We start from the raw sequence: 18779 nt of genomic DNA, 5'->3' as shown, positions 1-18779 counted from the left end.
TACTGTCCATTGTTTGGATAAATTCCTACATTTTAAGACCCTAATCTCTGCTCCGCAATGACATTCATGTAGTCCATTAGGGATGGACCACACCTTGACATCTAAATGAAAATCACCAATTTTTTACTTCTACAAATTTAGTAAGACACTAAATTTTGTTGTTGTTTTTGTTGTTTGTCTCCTTCAAACATACACAGTCTCACACCATCACCACCACCACCACCACCGCCACCACCAACACACCCCCACCTCCCCACCCCAACATCTCCCCCCTTCTCCTTTAAAACTTGCAACGTGGACTAGATTTGTGTCTTAGATTTGCGTCTCTTGCACATTGTCTTTCGAGCTGGCCTGGATTAGTAAAGGTTCATGCGCGGACGTATGCAAAGAGCTGATGGGGCCGTGGTGGTGGTTGTACGCAGTCTTATAGGCGTTGTAGTGGTTGTAGTGCTCGTGGTGGCCCAGCGGGGGCAGCGTAAGGTGGTGGTTCTCCAGCGAGGGGATGCCCGTCAGCTCCTCGTCCACGTTGATGATCTCGATGGCCTGGGCGGGGCCGTCCGGGTCCGTCAGGTGGTGCTGCTTGCGCATCTTGTAGAAGATGATGAGCATGACGGCGGCCATGAGCGTGATGGCCACGAAGCAGCCGATGATGATCTTGGTGGTCTTCATCACCTCGTCCAGCCCGTCCACGCCGTCCGCGTCCACGTCCGTCACGGGGATGGTGTAGGCGCGCTCCGTGGAGACCGGCGTGCCCCGCGTGGTGGTGGAGGACCAGTGGTTGCCAGGCAGCACCGGCGGCGTGCCCTCGTTGGGCGTCTCAGTGATCTCCACGGTCACCGTGGTGAAGTAGGTGACGCCGCTGTTGTCGACGGTCGAGACGTTCAGGAAGGCTGAGGACGTCGTGTTGCCCGCCATGTTGACGACGACGCACGTGTACCTTCCCGTGTCGGCCGTCGACAAGTTGTAGAAGACCAGCGTGCCGTCGTTGAGGATGGAGGTTCTGGGCGGGGCTACCCCGAAGTTGATGATGGTGCCGTTCGGGGTCTGCCAGGTGAGCGAGGTCCAGGTGTTGGTCCCGCACCTGAGCTCCGCGGGACTCCCCTCCGTCACGTTAAGGTCCGTGGGGGGGTCCGCTATGACGGGAGCGTGACACTGAAAGTAACTCTGATCCAGGTCGCCGATGTACCGTCCCCGGAAGTTGACCGGCGAGAAGCAACGGGCGCAGCAGCTGACGTTCGCCGGCGCCACCTCCTTCAGCCACCAGCTGAGCCAAAGGATGTCACAGTTGCAGTTCCAAGGGTTGTGGTGCAGGTGCACCCTCTCCAATCGCTGTAAAGGGCTAAACACCTCGTGGGGCAGCAGCGTCAGGTTGTTGTGGGCCAGGTTGAGCTCGACGAGCGTCTGCAGGTCGTCGAAGGTGTTCCTCTCGATGGTCTGGATCTGGGCGTGCATCATCCACAGACGCTTGAGGTTGGCCAGCCCCCGGAACGAGCCGCGCTGGAGCACCGAGAGCTGGTTGCCCGACAGCTCCAGCTCCTCGAGCCGCTCCAGGGGCACCGTGTTGGGGATCTCCTTCAGGTTGCACATGCCCAGGTTCAGGTAGCGCAGGTTGCTGAGGCCCTTGAAGGCGGCCTGCGAGACGTACGAGAGCCTCTTGAGCTCGCCCAGGTCGAGGCGCTGCAGCGAGGGCAGGCGGTTGAAGGCGTACGCATGGATGCTCTCGATGGGGTTGTTGCGCAGCCACAGCTCCTTGAGCTTGGACAGGTACTCGAAGGCGGCGTTGGGGATGGTGGTAAGGCGGTTGTCGAAGAGCTCCAGCGTGTTGAGGCTGGCCAGGCCGTTGAAGGCGCCGATCTCGATGCTGCGGATGTGGTTCTTGCTGAGCTGGAGGACCTCCAGGTGACGCAGATGCTTGAAGCTGTCCACCTTGATCACCTGGATGAACAACATAAAACATTGCATTAGCTGACACTTTCATCCAAAGCAACTTTTCATTATTTTAAGTTGCAGGGTATTGGTTACAGTCCCTGGAGCAGTGTGGCGTTAAGTGCTTTGCTCATGGGAACTTCAGCCATGACACTTGGGTAGGGTAGGATTCGAACTTGCAACCCTCTGAGGTCTGAGCCCCTCTCCTTAACCACTAGGCCACCGCTGCCCAGCACTGCTGTGAATTTACTGTATGCTGATTTAAATGTTTGAACCAGATGGCAAGCAATACATCAAACATTGAAAAATGTATCTGCATCAACAGTCACAATTTTCACACAGCGTGAAAATGCCCTTACCACTTATCAGTGTTAGACATGTCACATCACAGTAGTGAAAATGCCCTCACCACTTATCAGTGTTAGACATGTCACATCACAGTAGTGTGATTACATCTTATCAGTGTTAGACAAGTCACATCACAGTAGTGTGATTACATCTTATCAGTGTTAGACATGTCACATCACAGTAGTGTGATTACATCTTATCAGTGTTAGACATGTCACATCACAGTAGTGTGATTACATCTTATCAGTGTTAGACATGTCACATCACAGCAGTGTGATTACATCTTATCAGTGTTAGACATGTCACATCACAGTAGTGTGATTACATCTTATCAGTGTTAGACATGTCACATCACAGCAGTGTGATTACATCTTATCAGTGTTAGACATGTCACATCACAGTAGTGTGATTACATCTTATCAGTCACATCACAGCAGTGTGATTACCACTTATCAGTGTTAGACATGTCACATCACAGTAGTGAAAATGCCCTCACCACTTATCAGTGTTAGACATGTCACATCACAGTAGTGTGATTACATCTGCTATACAGCACATTTTGTCCCAACACTTACAGGGTTAAAGGGGTATGCCACTATTTTGGGGCTTAATACAGCGAAAATCGTTGACCAGGGTTTATAAAGGTGGTAAAGTGTCTTATTTTTCATGTTAAGCGTTGTCTTGCTTTAAGACAAGTTAAAAGAGGGAATATGTCGCTAGTCTAGTGAAAGTCAATGGATCCGTGTAGCATTGTAGCATGCTACACGGATCCATTGACTTTCACTAGCTTAGCGACATGCTCCCTCTTTTAACTTGTCTTAAAGCAAGACAACGGCTTACATGAAAAATAAGACACTTTACCACCTTTATAAACCCTGGTCAACGATTTTAACTGTATTAAGGCCCAAAATAGTAGCATACTCCTTTAAGTAACACTCACAGTGGTGACACTTCTCCCTAAAGATGATGATACACAGGGCAGCTTTTTGAGCAATGTTTCTGGGTGCTATAAGATGTTGTATGGATTGTTCATCACTATAACAATTTAATCAAGAGGACTACTTGGATCAGCAGCAAACAACTCTTATAATCATTCCATCGAAAAATTAGGAACTAATCCTACTTCGGATTTTCTTTGGCTTCAGACATCCCTCTGTGATCCCAGTGACCCTCTGGTGAAGACAGAAGTTATACCGTCAGGTAAAAGATAAAACTTTTACATGTCTGAAGTAAAAGAAAATCTGAAGTGTGATTTAAACAATTAGACATAATGAACATTATACATATATTAGGATCTAATCATGCTGTTGCCGGGCAACACTGGTAAAGAAGTTGCCCTATATATAATTAGCTTAAAGAAGAATTGATGTCATTTTACAAAAATATCTCAGATGTTTGAGGCTAAAGGAAGTTGGCAAAAAGGAAAATTGTTAGAAACTTTGCTGCAGTGAGGCTCTTGCGCACATTTCCATCACAGCAGGTGACAACGAGCAAGCTTTTCACCTAACATGTATCAAAATACTTTTGAGCAGAATGACGTGGTGTGTGCCCATCCAATTTAACCCAGTGCATAATTATAGCACGAGCTAGCACAGACATGATACATTTTGAGCTTTTAAAACCAGCGCACATACCTGAATTATCTATCGGGTTTCCACAGAACGTTAAAAGCTTACTAGTTATCGCCACTTTGATGGAAATGTTCACAAGAGCCAAACTTAGTGCAGTCCGCATGAAATTTTCTTGTGATTTTCCCTTGGGCCAACTTTCTTTGGCTGCAAACATTATGAAATTTGTTTTAATATTAATAATTAATATTAAATATTTAAATACGTACTAAATATTTAATTAATATATTAATATGTAAAATGGCCAGAATTCTCCTTCAACCCCTTAAGACACGGCTTTATAAATTAGCTGTTACCAGAATGGCAATGACCAAGTCGTAATGCATTACTAAAGGCCCTGTGCACTATAGTATATAGTATAAATAGTATATACTATATCGTATATATATAGTAGCACTATAGTAGTGTAGTACTATAGTAGTTAACTTTTAATGTCTGATACAGCGTGCCACAGGAGGCACGGCGCACATTAAGGGGCTACGTGCTAAATTATCACTGAAAAAAAGTGAGTATAGTGGCAAGGCCGACCGACCGACCGACAGACAGCCTAGTTCACCTCACCTGTATGAGGTTGTCCTGTAGGTTCAGGTAACGCGTGTTGGTGGAGACGCCATCGGGCACGTCGCGCAGCGCCCGGCGCGTGCAGATCACCTTGCTGAACTGGTTGCTGCAGGAGCAGACGGACGGGCAGGTCTGGGCGCGCACCAGCCCGGCCACCACCAGCAGCTGCAGCAGGAGCAGCAGCAGGAAGAGCGGGTCAGACACTGCGGCGGCGCCCTTCCATCTAGGCCCTCGCATCATCCGGATCCAGTGGGAAGAGCTCATCTTGTTCAACATTCATAATTTATCAGCTGCTGATCTGCACCCTCCAAATCTCTGGAATTAGACAGTCTGGAAGAGAGGGAACAGAAAGAGAAACAAAATAGAACGAAGAACATAAGGGGTTTAGTATGGAATTCACATACTCACATACAGGTGTTACCAAGGTGGTGCACAGGGTTGCCAGATGAGGTTGATGATTTCCAGCCCAATAAATGCTCAAAACCCGCCTGGAAGCACTAAATCCCGCCCAATTCTATTGATTTCTATGGGCAAAATTGGGCGGGTTTTTTCGGCTAAATGCCATTTTTACCCGCACACGGCGATCCTAAGCAGCCCAATTGGGCGGGAAACAGCCCAATCTGGCAACACTGGTGGTGCATGTGGACGCCAGTGTAGCCCTCCAGGAGCTTCTGAGGTGCCCACTAAGGATGTTAATAAATAGTGGTGGCCAGTGCTTAATTTGTCAAGCGAGAGGTCCCGGAGCGCAGAGGATGGCTGGCTCCCCCGAGAGGGGGGTCTATGATGCCTTTCCCTTAGGTTCCATCCAAGGTTCCGGAGCTCTCGTCTGAGGTTCCGGAGCTAGCTCCCCCTTGCTCCCCCTCAAATTAAGCACTGGTGGTGGCTAAAAGATTTATTTTTTGTCACAGTTAATGTTTCTCTTCATTTAAATATTAGATTATTTCTTTATAATCTATAAATTATATTTATTTATATCCTATGAGGAAATCATACTGTGTCAGAACGATGTCAAGCCGTTGGTAGAGGATTTGGAACAAACAAGTATCCCTTGGGTAGGCCTTGGTTGCCCTCACACCCAGAAAGGTTGGGGACCCCTACTCTAGTAGAACAATACATGTGACCGCCATGACTTACACCAGGGGTGTCAAACTCAAATTGACCGAGGGCCAAAAATCAAAATCTGGGATGAAGTTGCGGGCCGAATTCAATGTTTAAGATACACTACTATTATGCATACAGTAGACTTAAAGATAGGCAAATAACACATTCCCATCATATACTATACTACATACTGTATATATACTCATACTATGGTATTTCTATGTGCTAGTATGTGCCATCATTCTGGACCCACTCATAATTCCTGTGATGCACAAAATTTTGCCTTCAAGACATATTTTTATAATACCTAATTTGTAATACCTATTTGAAATGATCTCACAGGCCAAATAAAATGGCTCTGCGGGCCAAATTTGGCCCCCGGGCCTGAGTTTGACATCCCTGACATATACTGTAATATCACAGCAGTGACGAAGAAGAGAAAATAAGGTAAGTCTTTATTTTAAGGTTCCTTTTTATGTACATGCATTGAATGATTGTATGGAATTTACATATTGTTGAATACAACAATAAATGTTCCAGTCAGATACTGTATAATACTACAGCAGTGACTGACCTTTCTGGAAGAAGTAAAAGAAAATAGAGTAACGCTTTATTTTGCGGCTCATTGTTTGTGTTAACACAAATCATGTGCTAGTACACACAACATGTAATATGTACAATTTCTGTCCTGTACTGTACGTAGGCTACAGTACTGACACTAACCAAAACCCCAAACCCTATGGCACATCATGTTCAAACCCTATGGCACATCATGTTCAAACCCTATGGCACATCATGTTCTACAGGATCATCCATATTGTTACCTACTTTGTTACCCTGCACGGAATTGATGTAACTGGGGCCGAAAAAAAGAGATACCTTACTGAAAATAGAAGTTAGTATGGCGTGCACATACTGCGGAACAATAAGTAAGCCAGCATAATCATAATAACATTACAGCTAGTGATGGTTTAGCAGCTGCTGCAGTACCAATGACTACACAAACACCGTCTAGCACTTGTGCTATTGCGATTCTTCACGATTCGAAATTTGTCAAACAAGGAAGACAGGGTCATCTGAGATCTGCCAGTGAAATTAGATGCCAAAATGGGGATGTGGAAGCCTTTGCCCTATAAAACGCATTGTTCCACATTAGCTCTATCCACCCCGGTCTTTAAACGGCGTCTGTCTGTGTGCAGACTTTGAAGAAGTCAGAGGAGCATCTGCTGCAATATAGGCTCTTTTGATCTGAGCGAAATGCGATTTGATAGCTGGATGTTTCTTGCAAATCACAGTGCTCTTTTAACTGCACATGAATTTACGATTTTGGAAACATGCTGGGGGGGGGGAAGCCATTAGTCTGACAGTAGGCTACACCTCGATAACCAGAAGAGTCGAATGCATACTGGTTGCATTGCACAGCACCGCCCCATCCCCTTTCTTTAAAAAAGAGTGGAAAAAATACCCTGGGATGAACAGTGCACCAAAAAAAAAGAAAAGAAAAAAAAAAAAGAAAAAAAAGCCTGCACTCCGGTCCCCCTCGGTGATGGATATTTACACGTCACGCCTCGTAGTTAACACCAAGCCATAAAAGACTGGGGCTTTGTGTGCAATTCCATGCTATGTGCCCCCAGAGAGGAGGCGTGTGGTCTCCCAGGTGTTGTTTTTAAACCTATTAACGGTGATTAAATGAGAGCCTTTGGCCAGAGCGGATATTCCTCTCTGATAGATACCCCACAAAATCAGATAAGACTGCAGCCAGTAAATTTGAAGAATGTTTCTCTGTAGTAAAAAAAGGAGAAAAAAAACCCAGCAGTGCTGTGAATTAATGCTGATTTAAACCCCTGAACCAGATGGGAAGCAGTTTACATCTGCTAAGGTCACAACATGCTAGCAATAGTTAAAACTTGAAACATTTATCTCCATCGACATTCTCACAGAACTTTCACACACTGTCTGTAATAAATGTACTGCACGCAATTATCACTTATCAGCGTTAGAACGCGAGGTCCTGGACATGTCACAGGGTGATGACAGCTACTAGAGTAGTGGCAGACGGTTCACAATAAAATATTGCTGTTGTAATATGGGAGTGGGAGCAAGGTAATTGGACAGAGACTGATGTCTACAGCGGATGCGCTTGACCCAGTTGAAGATGACAAGTCACACAACATAAAGCGAAAAAAGAGAAGAGAAAAAAAGGCCAAAAAGCAAGAAGCGGGGCCCTCTCAGTGTGCAGGTGTCCCGACTCATGTGCCAGGTGCACTTATACTTCCTGCAACTTTGAAAAATATAGTGCAGCAGAATTTACAACTAAAATCACCACAGCGAGCGCTGATAGATAGGGCGAAAGCACTTTCAGGGCCGGCTTGTGTCTGTGAAAAAGGAGAGCGTGTCACAGAAGCGGAAAGGGAGGCCATAGATTATCTCCAAGAATACACAGAGGTCAAATTTAGCCACCGTAGATACTGTGGCGTGCAGAATTAATCAGATTTAACCAGCTTCATCTGATGGATGTACATGTTTATTATGTAGGGGGTCCATCCCAGTTATAAAATAATAATAATTTAAAAAATGCCACCAAAGCGATTGCAAATTAGTGATGTCTGAGAGGCAGATTAAATGGGCACTAATTGTACCAGTATGTTAGGGGCCGCTACTGTCATACTGGTGGCCAGGGACACGGACAGAAGGGTGACAAAGGGGTTGTTTTCATGGACCCAGAGGGGCAGGTGGTGGGGGGCAGAATTGGGGCCCCCTTTACAGTACATTGCATGCATTTTGGTGGTGGTGGTGGTGGTGGTGGTGGTGGGGCGTGGGGTGTCTTTCAGATGGCTTTTGTCCCAAGCCCGGCCAAAGCTGTCATTGCAGTGGCCCTGCTGGTGGTGGGCGTCAAACTGATTCTAACACCCCACTCCACCCCACTCCTGCATACAGTGTAGTGTGCCTCCCCCACATGCCCATTATCCTGATGAAACAATCAGGTGGAATTGCGGCACGCCAAGTCCCTTTTTTTCCCCATCTAGAGAGCACCTGTCTCGTGCCCAGCAGGTGGATTGAAATGCAGGGCCCCCTCTTAAGCTCTGCCATCAGGGCCACTAAATACCCCACCTCCGTTTATACACACACACACGCACACAAGCACGCACGCACGCACGCACACACACACGCATGCACGCACACACACACACACACACACACACACACACGCACGCACACACACACACGCACGCGCGCACGCACGCGCACACGCACGCACACGCACGCACGCACGCACGCACGCACACACACACGCGCGCGCACGCACACACACACGCGCGCGCACGCACACACACACACACACACACACGCACACACACACACACACACACACACGCACGCACGCACGCGCACACACGCACGCACACACACACACACACACACACACACACACATACACACACACACACACACACTCGCACACACACATGCACACACACTCGCACACACACATACACACACACACACACACACACACACACACACAGTTCAGTCCCACGGAGTACCGCACTCGCTGCACTGCACGGCACGCTTCAGGGCACTCACACAATGACACATGTGCTGCAAAACCCACGGCACACCAGGGCCAGATTTATGCTAATGGGAAACACTGGTGCTGTGCCCACAATTCATTTGTCATGCGGTTAGGCCTGATTATAGCCTACCTGGCTTGTCTTAATGATGCCGGACATTTTCGCACAACAATGAGTGCCACTTCAGCCTCTCCGAATAGTCCACTGATACAGTACATTCAGGGATGTTCTGGCTGCTGGTGATATGATCTACCCTTTTCAGATTACAGCCAGCTTCCTGTAATTATAAATATTATCATGTCATTCTGCTATTTGGTTCAGGCAGACAAAGGTGTATATTTGGCTTTGAAAGTGGTGGGGACATTGTGGTAAATTGTCTGGGTCACCTATTCTTTCCATTTTATTTTTAGGAAAAGGTATAAATGATAGACTCATCTCAAAAGTGGTATGGACAAGTCCCCACCATCCACACCAAAAATTACACCCATGCGTGATGCAGACCATTGAATACACATGATAATTAAGGCTCTGACTGTGTAATGTGGTCGTCAATAGTGGTATTTTTCCGTTGGTGGAATACACCTTCTGATTACATTTTACAAAAATAGCGAGGAGCTTCAGTGGTTTGTCAAAGGCACAGCTCAGTATTAGGGGTGGGTATTGGCAAGGGGTTCATAGTTCGATGTGCATCACGATACATATGCCACCATGCGATTCTATCACCATGCATTGTGATTCATGTATTGTTGCAATGCATTGCCATATTTATTTCATTCATATTCTTTTTTCACCTTTTCCAACATTATATAATAAAATATACATAAAAACTATGATAGTTTATATAGAATAGGTTGCGAAAGGCTAATCATCTTTTTTTTTAAGTTTAAAAATAATAATGAAGATGATTTGAAGCTTGAAAGCACTATCACATCATGTGGTTGTTTTCTGGACTAAAGAGTAACAGAGCTTTAAAACGACATATCACGATACTGCGTCCGTGCATCACAATTCAGTATCGTGACTCACATATCACAATTATCACGATTCGATACAATATCGTCACAGCCCTACTCAGTAAGTATGCACTATATTTCCTTGCAAAACATGCTTCCTGACTTTCTACAACAGCACTTCTATAATGGCCCAACACACAAATGCTGAAAATACTCCAGTAAGTGACAGCTAAGCACTCAGGTGCAGGGTGTTTGGGAGGGGAAGGTCAGGCATACTGCAGTATATACCCGGTACCTGTCCGTTATTTGTAGCTAGCGTTGACATGGTCTTATTGTGCGTTATATTGCAGTGCTGATGGGGGAGTTTGAACAGAGGCAAATGGTGTGGAATCAGTCTGGTGATTAAAGGTGTTTTCCACTGGCATTTTCACCCCCCCCTCTCTCTCTCTCCTCCTCCCTCCTCTAGTTCTACCCTCCCTCTATCCTCTCCTCCCCCCTCTATCCTCTCCTCCTCCCTCCTCTCCTCCTCCCTCCTCTCCTCCTCCCTCTATCCTCTCCTCCTCCCTCTATCCTCTCCTCCTCCCTCTATCCTTTCCTCCTCTAGTTCTACCCTCCCTCTATCCTCTCCTCCCTCTCTCCTCTCCTCCTCCCTCTATCCTCTCCTCCTCCCTCCTCTAGTTCTACCCTCCCTCTATCCTCTCCTCCCCCCTCTATCCTCTCCTCCTCCCTCCTCTCCTCCTCCCTCTATCCTCTCCTCCTCCCTCCTCTAGTTCTACCCCGCCTCTCTCCTCTCCTCCTCCCTCCATCTTCTCCTCCCTCCATCCTCTCCTCCTCCCTCTATCCTCTCCTCCTCTAGTTCTACCCTCCCTCTATCCTCTCTTCCCCCCTCTCTCCTCTCCTCCTCCCTCTATCCTCTCCTCCTCCCTCCTCTCCTCCTCCCTCTTCCTCCTCCCTCTCTCCTCCTCCTCCCTCCTTCCTCCTTCCTCCTCCCTCTATCCTCTCCTCCCCCCTCTATCCTCTCCTCCTCCCTCCTCTCCTCCTCCCTCCTCTCCTCCTCCCTCTATCCTCTCCTCCTCCCTCCTCTAGTTCTACCCTCCCTCTATCCTCGGTGTGAATTAATTCCTTCTGGAGATTTGCAGCCACATTGGAGAGTGGAAAACAGAAAATCTGCCCTGGGTCCTGCCTCCCCTTCTATGAGGGTTTGGTGTTAGAACGTTAGCAACCCCCCCCCCCCCCCCCCCCCGAAGCCTCATATACAGGGCTCTGAATTAACTTTTTTTCATCACCTGCTAAAATGGCTAGTAGATGGTAGTACCAGTCAAACACACACTCACCAGCGGGTCAAAGTGGCCAGTACGTTTTATTTTATACCAGCCAATCTGAATTTTCACCAGCATTTGGCTGGTTGGTGAGCGTTAATTTAGAGCCCTGCTCGTATAGTATCGGTAGCGCTGAGCTATCCGTCTGGCCCTTTAGCTCATCAGCTGTATCGTACTGTGCCTCCCATGCCTGGTTTGAAGCGGCGACTGGCAAGTCACGGGTTCGAGCCCTGAGTGTCAAACTAGCACAGATGACCTCAGTTGCACATGCAACGCAAGTGGACAAATTTTTCAGCGCGCAACAAAAAAACCCAAGACACTTCACCACTTTGGTGTCTTCCCCTTCTCCCAGCAAGTGTTACACCACTGCTGCTATAGGAGTTATGATTCAACAACACCCCCCACCACACACACACACCACCCCCACACACACCACCACCACCCCTACCCCCACCCCACCCCACCCCCCATGTAAACTCTTAAAGAGCTTATTCTCCCCCCTTTTTCCCTCTCCCGTTGCTTACTTGCTGAAGGACCCAATACATTGGATGCGTTAAATCCCTTTTCAGAGTTGGAGTCGCTCCAATCCACCTTTGCTATGGCGGCCGGAGCAGCCAGTCGGAGTGCACTGCTCCCCTAGAAAGACCTCTGCTGCTGAGCAAGGCAGGCACCATAAATATTGGCCATTAATTCACGCCAACCATTTTAGGTGTGCCTCCCCTCCCTCCCTCCCTTCATACACAATGGATACTGCAAACGAACCTGGAAGGAAGCAACACTTAAACTGCTGAATTTACAATGCGGGTCACTTGAATGACCTAAACTAAACTCGCATGTTAACAAATTCAGCAATATGTTGAATGGTTACTGGTATTATTAGCAAATATAATGCCCAGTGCTCCCAGAGAGCAAGCATTCTTCCTTTCACACAAACCAAGCACTATCCATTTTATTTCTTTATTTTCTTTGTGTTATTTCCCTGTGACACCAGTGCTTCTGCCAGCAGAGCAGATATTCGGTACATCTGTGTGTGAAAGTCAGTGAGTCAGAGCTGGTGCAAATGTAGTGCATCCCTGCCTGCCTGCCTGCCTGCCTGCCTGCCTGCCTGCCTGCCTGCCTGCCTGCCTGCCTGCCTGTCTGCCTGCCTCCCTGCCTGCCTGCCTGCCTGCCTGTCTGCCTGCCTGCCTGCCTGCCTCCCTGCCTCCCTGCCTCCCTGCCTGCCTGCCTGCCTGCCTGCCTGCCTGCCTGCCTGTCTGCCTGCCTGCCTTCCTCCCTACGTGCCTGCATGCCTGCCTGCCTGTGTCCCTGCCTGTCTCCCTGTCTCCCTGTCTCCCTGCCTGCCTGCCTGTCTCCCTGCCTGCCTGCCTGTCTGCCTGCCTGCCTGCCTGCCTGCCTGCCTGCCTGCCTGCCTGCCTGCCTGCCTTAGCCTGCCACATAGTCTGACTTCGTCTGTTGCTGCACTCCCATGGAAGACGCTGGGTTCACAGCAGGGCTGGACTGGACATCTGGCATACCGGGCATTTCTCATTGGGCCCTGCACCCTCGTGGGCCTCTATTTTCAGAAATGTAAAAAAAAGACTAAAAAAAAAAAAAAACTAATTCTGAAAATAGTTATTTTTTTTTTAAAAACATGTCTGAAAATAGGGGCCCATGAGGGTGCGGGGCCCACCGGTGAGTCATGGTCTCTAATTATGAGTGCCCGGGCCCTATTTCTCCCCCAGTCCAGCTCTGTAGGCAGACAGACACCCACATTAATTGTAGAGCAGCCAAACCTGGCATTCTGAAGTCCAAAATAAACCAGGAGGCGGTGAGAGAAGTAGGAAGTAGGTACCGTAGGCTGCTGAACTCGGTGCTAGCAGCACCTGCGTATGCTACTAGTGCATGATAGTGCAATGAGGAGTGTGTGTCTTCGGGGAACACACTACTATAGAAAGTGAGAGCCTACAGTTCATAAATAATATATCTGCTGATCCAAATAAACCCCAGTAAAAAAAACTCACAACACCTTGCAAATCTAGCAAAAAAAACCTCTGTAGTAGCCATGTTATATAATCCTCCATGTTAAATAAATAGACATTATATGAAAACACACCAGTGCATTATGGTGAGAAGTTTGTCAAAGGAGTTGAAGGAATATGATGTTAGAATAAATCAGTCTATTTTTCAGCTCTATAACACAATCAATGCATTAATATGCGCTCTTCAGTGAAATATGGGCTAGCCCTTATTACCAAGCACAGCATGCACTGCAGTGTTTCCCAACTTTTTATGTATTGTGTACCCCTCTAAGCCTTTTCGTCATACCATAAGTAAACCCTAACTCAATCTCTATATCGCATCCTCTATCCCAGTGTGACTATACACCATACATTTGTTCTTTTTTCCCACCCACTGCCAGTAGTTTGCTCACGTACCCCTAGTGGTACACGCACCCCAGGTTGGGAATCACTGATGTACGGCACTGTAGTACATGTAGGCCTACCATATGTACCCATTTTATAAGATAATGAATTGGAAGGTCACGGAGCTATTTAAATAGAACACCTAATATAGTAGAGAGAGTCCATTCTATATGTAGGCCTGCAAATGCTGATAGAGGAGCGATGGTGCTATTTACATGCAAGCCCAAACAATGATTGACAAGTAGACTGTGCAAACAGCCTCCAGCACCTAGCAGCTGAATGACAGCTTAGCCTCAGCTGAGAAAAAAAAGACTATTTCAATTCCATCTGTCTTAAAGGTGTATGAGCAGAGACAAAATGAATATTGACGATACTGTGAGACAATGTCAGGAAAACGGAGGCAAGCGAGTTGTGGCTTGTAAATATTGATATTTGACTAATGCCCTGCTTGGCGCTAAGGGACTGTTCGTTATTTATTGTCAGGATCACCGGAGGAAAATAGGGGAGGGGAATGCAAATTTTTTTTGTTGAGAGGAGGGTCAACCAACATTTTTTCATTTAAAGGGGAAGGGTCCTTCAAAAATGTTTGGCACATTTCTTTTTAAAAAAAATCCAAAGTAGGCTACCTTGCTTATGTTTGGATGTAACATAATCCTAAGAAACGCCTCCCCCATTCGCTAAATTTGATCAGACCGTCAGACCCCCCCCCACCCCGACGTTTCTTTCATTGTGTCTGAAGAACATTTGTCAGTAAATCTACTGAAATGCCCACCGCCTTCGGGAAGTATAGTGTTCAAGATCAGAATTCAACATTTATGTAACAGCAACGCTGGCCAATCAAAGATTGTCAAAAGCTGTCCGTTGGGGAAGGTCATGCATTTGACAATGTCATGCAACATTTGACAACCAAGAGTGAAAATCTTCTGAAGACCCAGAAAATAAATACTGAACAGTCCATAAAAAGCTGATGCCTGACATCATGCACCACTAAAATGTCATTGAGATAGGTACAGAGCACACAAAAAGAATATACACTTGTAGAGATTCATCTTCAGGATTTTGAATGCTTTAACTCAGTCATGTTGCCTCTTACTGCATCTTGCTACATGTCATTGTGGACCTCGGGGAACTTGTTTCCTGATCACGGTGGGATACAGGGTGAGTAGGGCCTACCTCAGCACCACATTATGTGCCTTGCTGTAAATGGTACATGGACTGCATTTCTATAGCGCTTGGTTGTCCACTCCTTCGAGCACTCAAAAGCACTTCACATTGTATGCACATTTACCCATTCACACTCACATTCATACACTGTTGGCCATGGCTGCCACACAGGGCACCACCCTGCCACCAGGAGCAACTTGGGGTTAAGTATCTTGGTCAAGGACACAACGATGGAGTCAGGCCGAACGGGGCTCGAACCTGCAACCTTTAGGTTGACGAACAGCTCCTCTACCACCTGAGCCACCACCGCCCCGCTTGCTGTCAAGCAAATCCCAGTACATAAATGTGCCTCCTCGCTTCACACTTAACCAGAAATGTCCTCACAGAAAAGGATTCTGGGACCCTGGGAGTGTGTAAGCCAACAACAATAACATTGACGGGAAATAATAATAGTTTATTGAAATGCTGGCTTTCCTCAGAGGACTGTACACACCGCTAATCCTTCAGTCAACCGATGTAGTACAAGCAAATGAGCAAATACAAGGGTCAAAGGTGGAAGTAAACAGTGACATTTGATGTCATTGCAACAGCTATTGTGCGTACATTCAAATCTGTTTTCGTACTGGAAAAGAAGAATATGAATGGACCAGCGCACAACAATTATTAGGTCAATATTGTGATGTCGTCACACTGTCAAATTATGTAGGCCCAGCTGACACCTCCCAAGAAATTTGAAAGATCTTCAAACCTGGTTTATCTTTGCACTTTAAGTGTCAAGGAGTTGATTGCTCAATTCAGGTCAAATGTCAAAGGTCAGGTCACACAAATGAGTCGTATGCACTTGCCTCATGTCTCCAAAGCAGATTGATGGATGTTAATTATCCCTAGGACATTTGTCATCCATTCCATCCATTCGAGCTAGATGAACTGACTGGGAACTCAGGGTTGAGGTCAGATATGTGTCAGATCATACAGCCTGATCTCCAAAAATTCCGTGCTCCTGGACACGGAATTGTTTTCCGTGATGGGCACACGGAAGTGCTTTCTATAGACTATTACCACAGCACTGTGTTAACTCTATCATTAGAAAATACATACCAAATGCTAATCCTAAACAAAATAATGCTATAGCAATTTAAGTTGTGCCCTGACCAAAACATTCCCTAACCTTAACCTGTCATTAAAGACATATTTTTGAGAAATACCTTTTCCAGTTGGTTGCTAGGCTATCAAACTCAATGAATGAAAGAAAACTAGCTGTGCCCAGACCAAAACAATCCCTAACCCTAACCTGTCAGTAAGAAATGTTTTTTTGAGACAAAATATTTGAAATTAGAAAAATCCTGAGAAAACACAAGACTGTGGAAACATAGAGCTGTGGGAGTATAGAGAGAGCACTTCTGTGTGTCCATCACGGAAAATAATTCTGTGTCCAGGAGCACGGAATTTTGGCAAAATCCGTGCTCCTGGACACGGATTTTGTGTCCTTAACATCCGTGTCCAGGAGCACAGAAATTTTGGAGATCATGTTGGATCATAGCTATAGTTTTGTGAGAGCCCGCACACCTCAAAGGTTTTATTTTTCAGCAGGTGTAGCTTTTCAGGGTACTTCAGGCATCAGTTTTCAAAAAGAAGCGCGCCACACTGCTTCTTCACAGTTCACCATTTTATTTTTGGTGCGTGACACTGCTTCTTCACAGTGTAACATTTTATTTTTGATGCGTGACACTGCTTCTTCACAGTTTAACATTTTATTGTTGGTGCGTGACACTGCTTCTTCACAGTTTAACATTTTATTTTTGGTGCACCAAAAATAAAGTGGTGCACCGTGACGAAGCAGTATTGCGCTCTTCTTTTTAAAAGTTGAGATCATAGCTATAGAACGTGGGCCTTAGTATTGCGTATTTCACCTTCATGAAACATTCTGAAACACAACCATATTGAATATCCCTGTTTTGTGTAAACTACAACTCAAGAATCCACAGCTCATACACCACAGAACAGAGACCTGTCGCGCCCTGCCAAAATCGCAAACGCCCTCTTCACTGGTGCCAGAGATTCTTTAAGTATATAGAGATATGCCAATGTAATAGGTTGCCATGGGCACCTAACATGACCAGGTTCCGGTCTGCCTAAAGGGCCATGTCATAATGCTCCTAGAATGAATAGAACAGTCCTTAGGTCTTCCTAAAGGGGGATTTCCCCCCCTCCCCCTTGCAATAATAGAACCCAGAAACAATGGGCCAATGGAACCTCTCTCTTATCTACTCTCTCTGGCTGGTGCTGCGTGCTGACATCTGTCCACTTCAGCATCCTCCATAGACGGTTCTGGAAGAGGGGCCAGTGTAGGCCACGGGTGGCCCCTGGAGAACTACTCCTGGTCTTCTGTTGTGGCCCCTGGAGAACTACTCCTGGTCTTCTGTTGTGGCCCCTGGAGAACTACTCCTTGTCTTCTGTTGTGGCCCCTGGAGAACTACTCCTGGTCTTCTGTTGTGGCCCCTGGAGAACTACTCCTGGTCTTCTGTTGTGGCCCCTGGAGAACTACTCCTGGTCTTCTGTTGTGGCCCCTGGAGAACTACTCCTGGTCTTCTGTTGTGGCCCCTGTACTAAACAGCCAATGGTTTGAATATCCATTTGTAAATAAAATAAATACATACATAAAAATGAAATGTAAATAAACAATAAAAAATATATAAAATAGAATATTAGAGCCATTGAATGTGTCAAAACAGATTGGCCTAAAATCAATCAGCCCCCCTGCCCGACAATTTTGGTTCAGAACAGCCGGCCCTGGCACCCTCCTCTTCCACGACCTCAGTGACCTTTGACACAGTCTCCCACAGCATCTTCATAGCCGCTCCCCTCTCGAGTCCACCACAGCCATGGAATTCAGAACTGTGAGGTAACAAAGTCAGCTGCTGACATGATTCACGTAGATTCAAATACCTCTAGGCAGCAGCGTTCTGTTCGCTAGAGACTAACACAGAACCATGACATAACAACCAAATGTGAAGTAAAAATGAATTACATTTACCTTTACCGCACTGTCTGTGTTCTACGCCCACTTCCTGGAACTGATGGAACTACGTCAATGGTGATCTGTGTGTAAAAGGCTCCATGAGCCACCATTGTTATGTTAAAAAAACAAAACATTAAGGTCAATGGACTCGACAGAACTCTTACTTCCTTGGCTCTTCGCTGGACTATTCAGCGCAACACTCTCCTGGTCCCAGTCCTACAGTATGTGTCCAACAGGTAACAACACATCACCCACATCACTCTGAAAGACTCACACAGTCCTCTGTCCCCAACCCCCCCCAATACGTGTTCGACACCCCCAGCATTCATTTTCAGCACATGCATATTCTTTTCATGGCTTTTCTTTTCATGGCTATTTTGGCGTGCTGTAACCATGAAAACTGGTTTGACGTGCATGTAACCATGAAAACATGTCGATAGAAATACGAAGTAATCAACCCTCTTAAGTCTTAGCATTAGCAATCAACCCCTCACTCATGTCTCCTCTTGTCAACTGCTGTCAAAGAGCTAACACACTGTAATATAAAATGCTGACGTCAACCAATCTTTTCACCAAAAAATGGCTCATGATAATAGCACCTGCGTCACTGCTAAAGATGCCGGTGATTTCCTGAAAGTGAATGGCTACCGCTTGACTATAACCTTTTTGGGATGCAAATGGCTGAATTGAATGACTGTTGGCAAAAGCATATTTCACGTTTTTAACTCCGTCGATGGTGCCAGGCCTGAGGCATACTGTCCTGTAGTTGGCCGGCCATGTGTGAGT

General features: G+C 46.5%; 1 protein-coding gene across 2 annotated transcripts in view; it reads right to left on the bottom strand.

The window, feature by feature from the left end:
* Positions 1 to 300: 300 nt before the first annotated feature.
* lrrc4cb (leucine rich repeat containing 4C, genome duplicate b) overlaps positions 301 to 18779 on the bottom strand; it is a 63343-nt gene continuing 44864 nt past the window's right edge. For both annotated transcript variants that reach the window (XM_063187890.1, XM_063187891.1), the window contains exons 2-3: positions 4464 to 4793; positions 301 to 1935 (exon numbers count right to left, since the gene is read on the bottom strand). In XM_063187890.1, the coding sequence (XP_063043960.1) occupies positions 313 to 1935; positions 4464 to 4739 (1899 nt within the window). In that variant the 5' untranslated portion in view covers positions 4740 to 4793 and the 3' untranslated portion in view covers positions 301 to 312. The remainder of the gene's footprint in view (positions 1936 to 4463; positions 4794 to 18779) is intronic.

This window comes from Engraulis encrasicolus, chromosome 22 (assembly GCF_034702125.1).
Source record: "Engraulis encrasicolus isolate BLACKSEA-1 chromosome 22, IST_EnEncr_1.0, whole genome shotgun sequence".
Lineage (NCBI taxonomy): Eukaryota > Metazoa > Chordata > Actinopteri > Clupeiformes > Engraulidae > Engraulis > Engraulis encrasicolus.
Note: the sequence above shows the minus strand (reverse complement) of the source record. Positions and strands in the feature narration are given on the sequence as shown.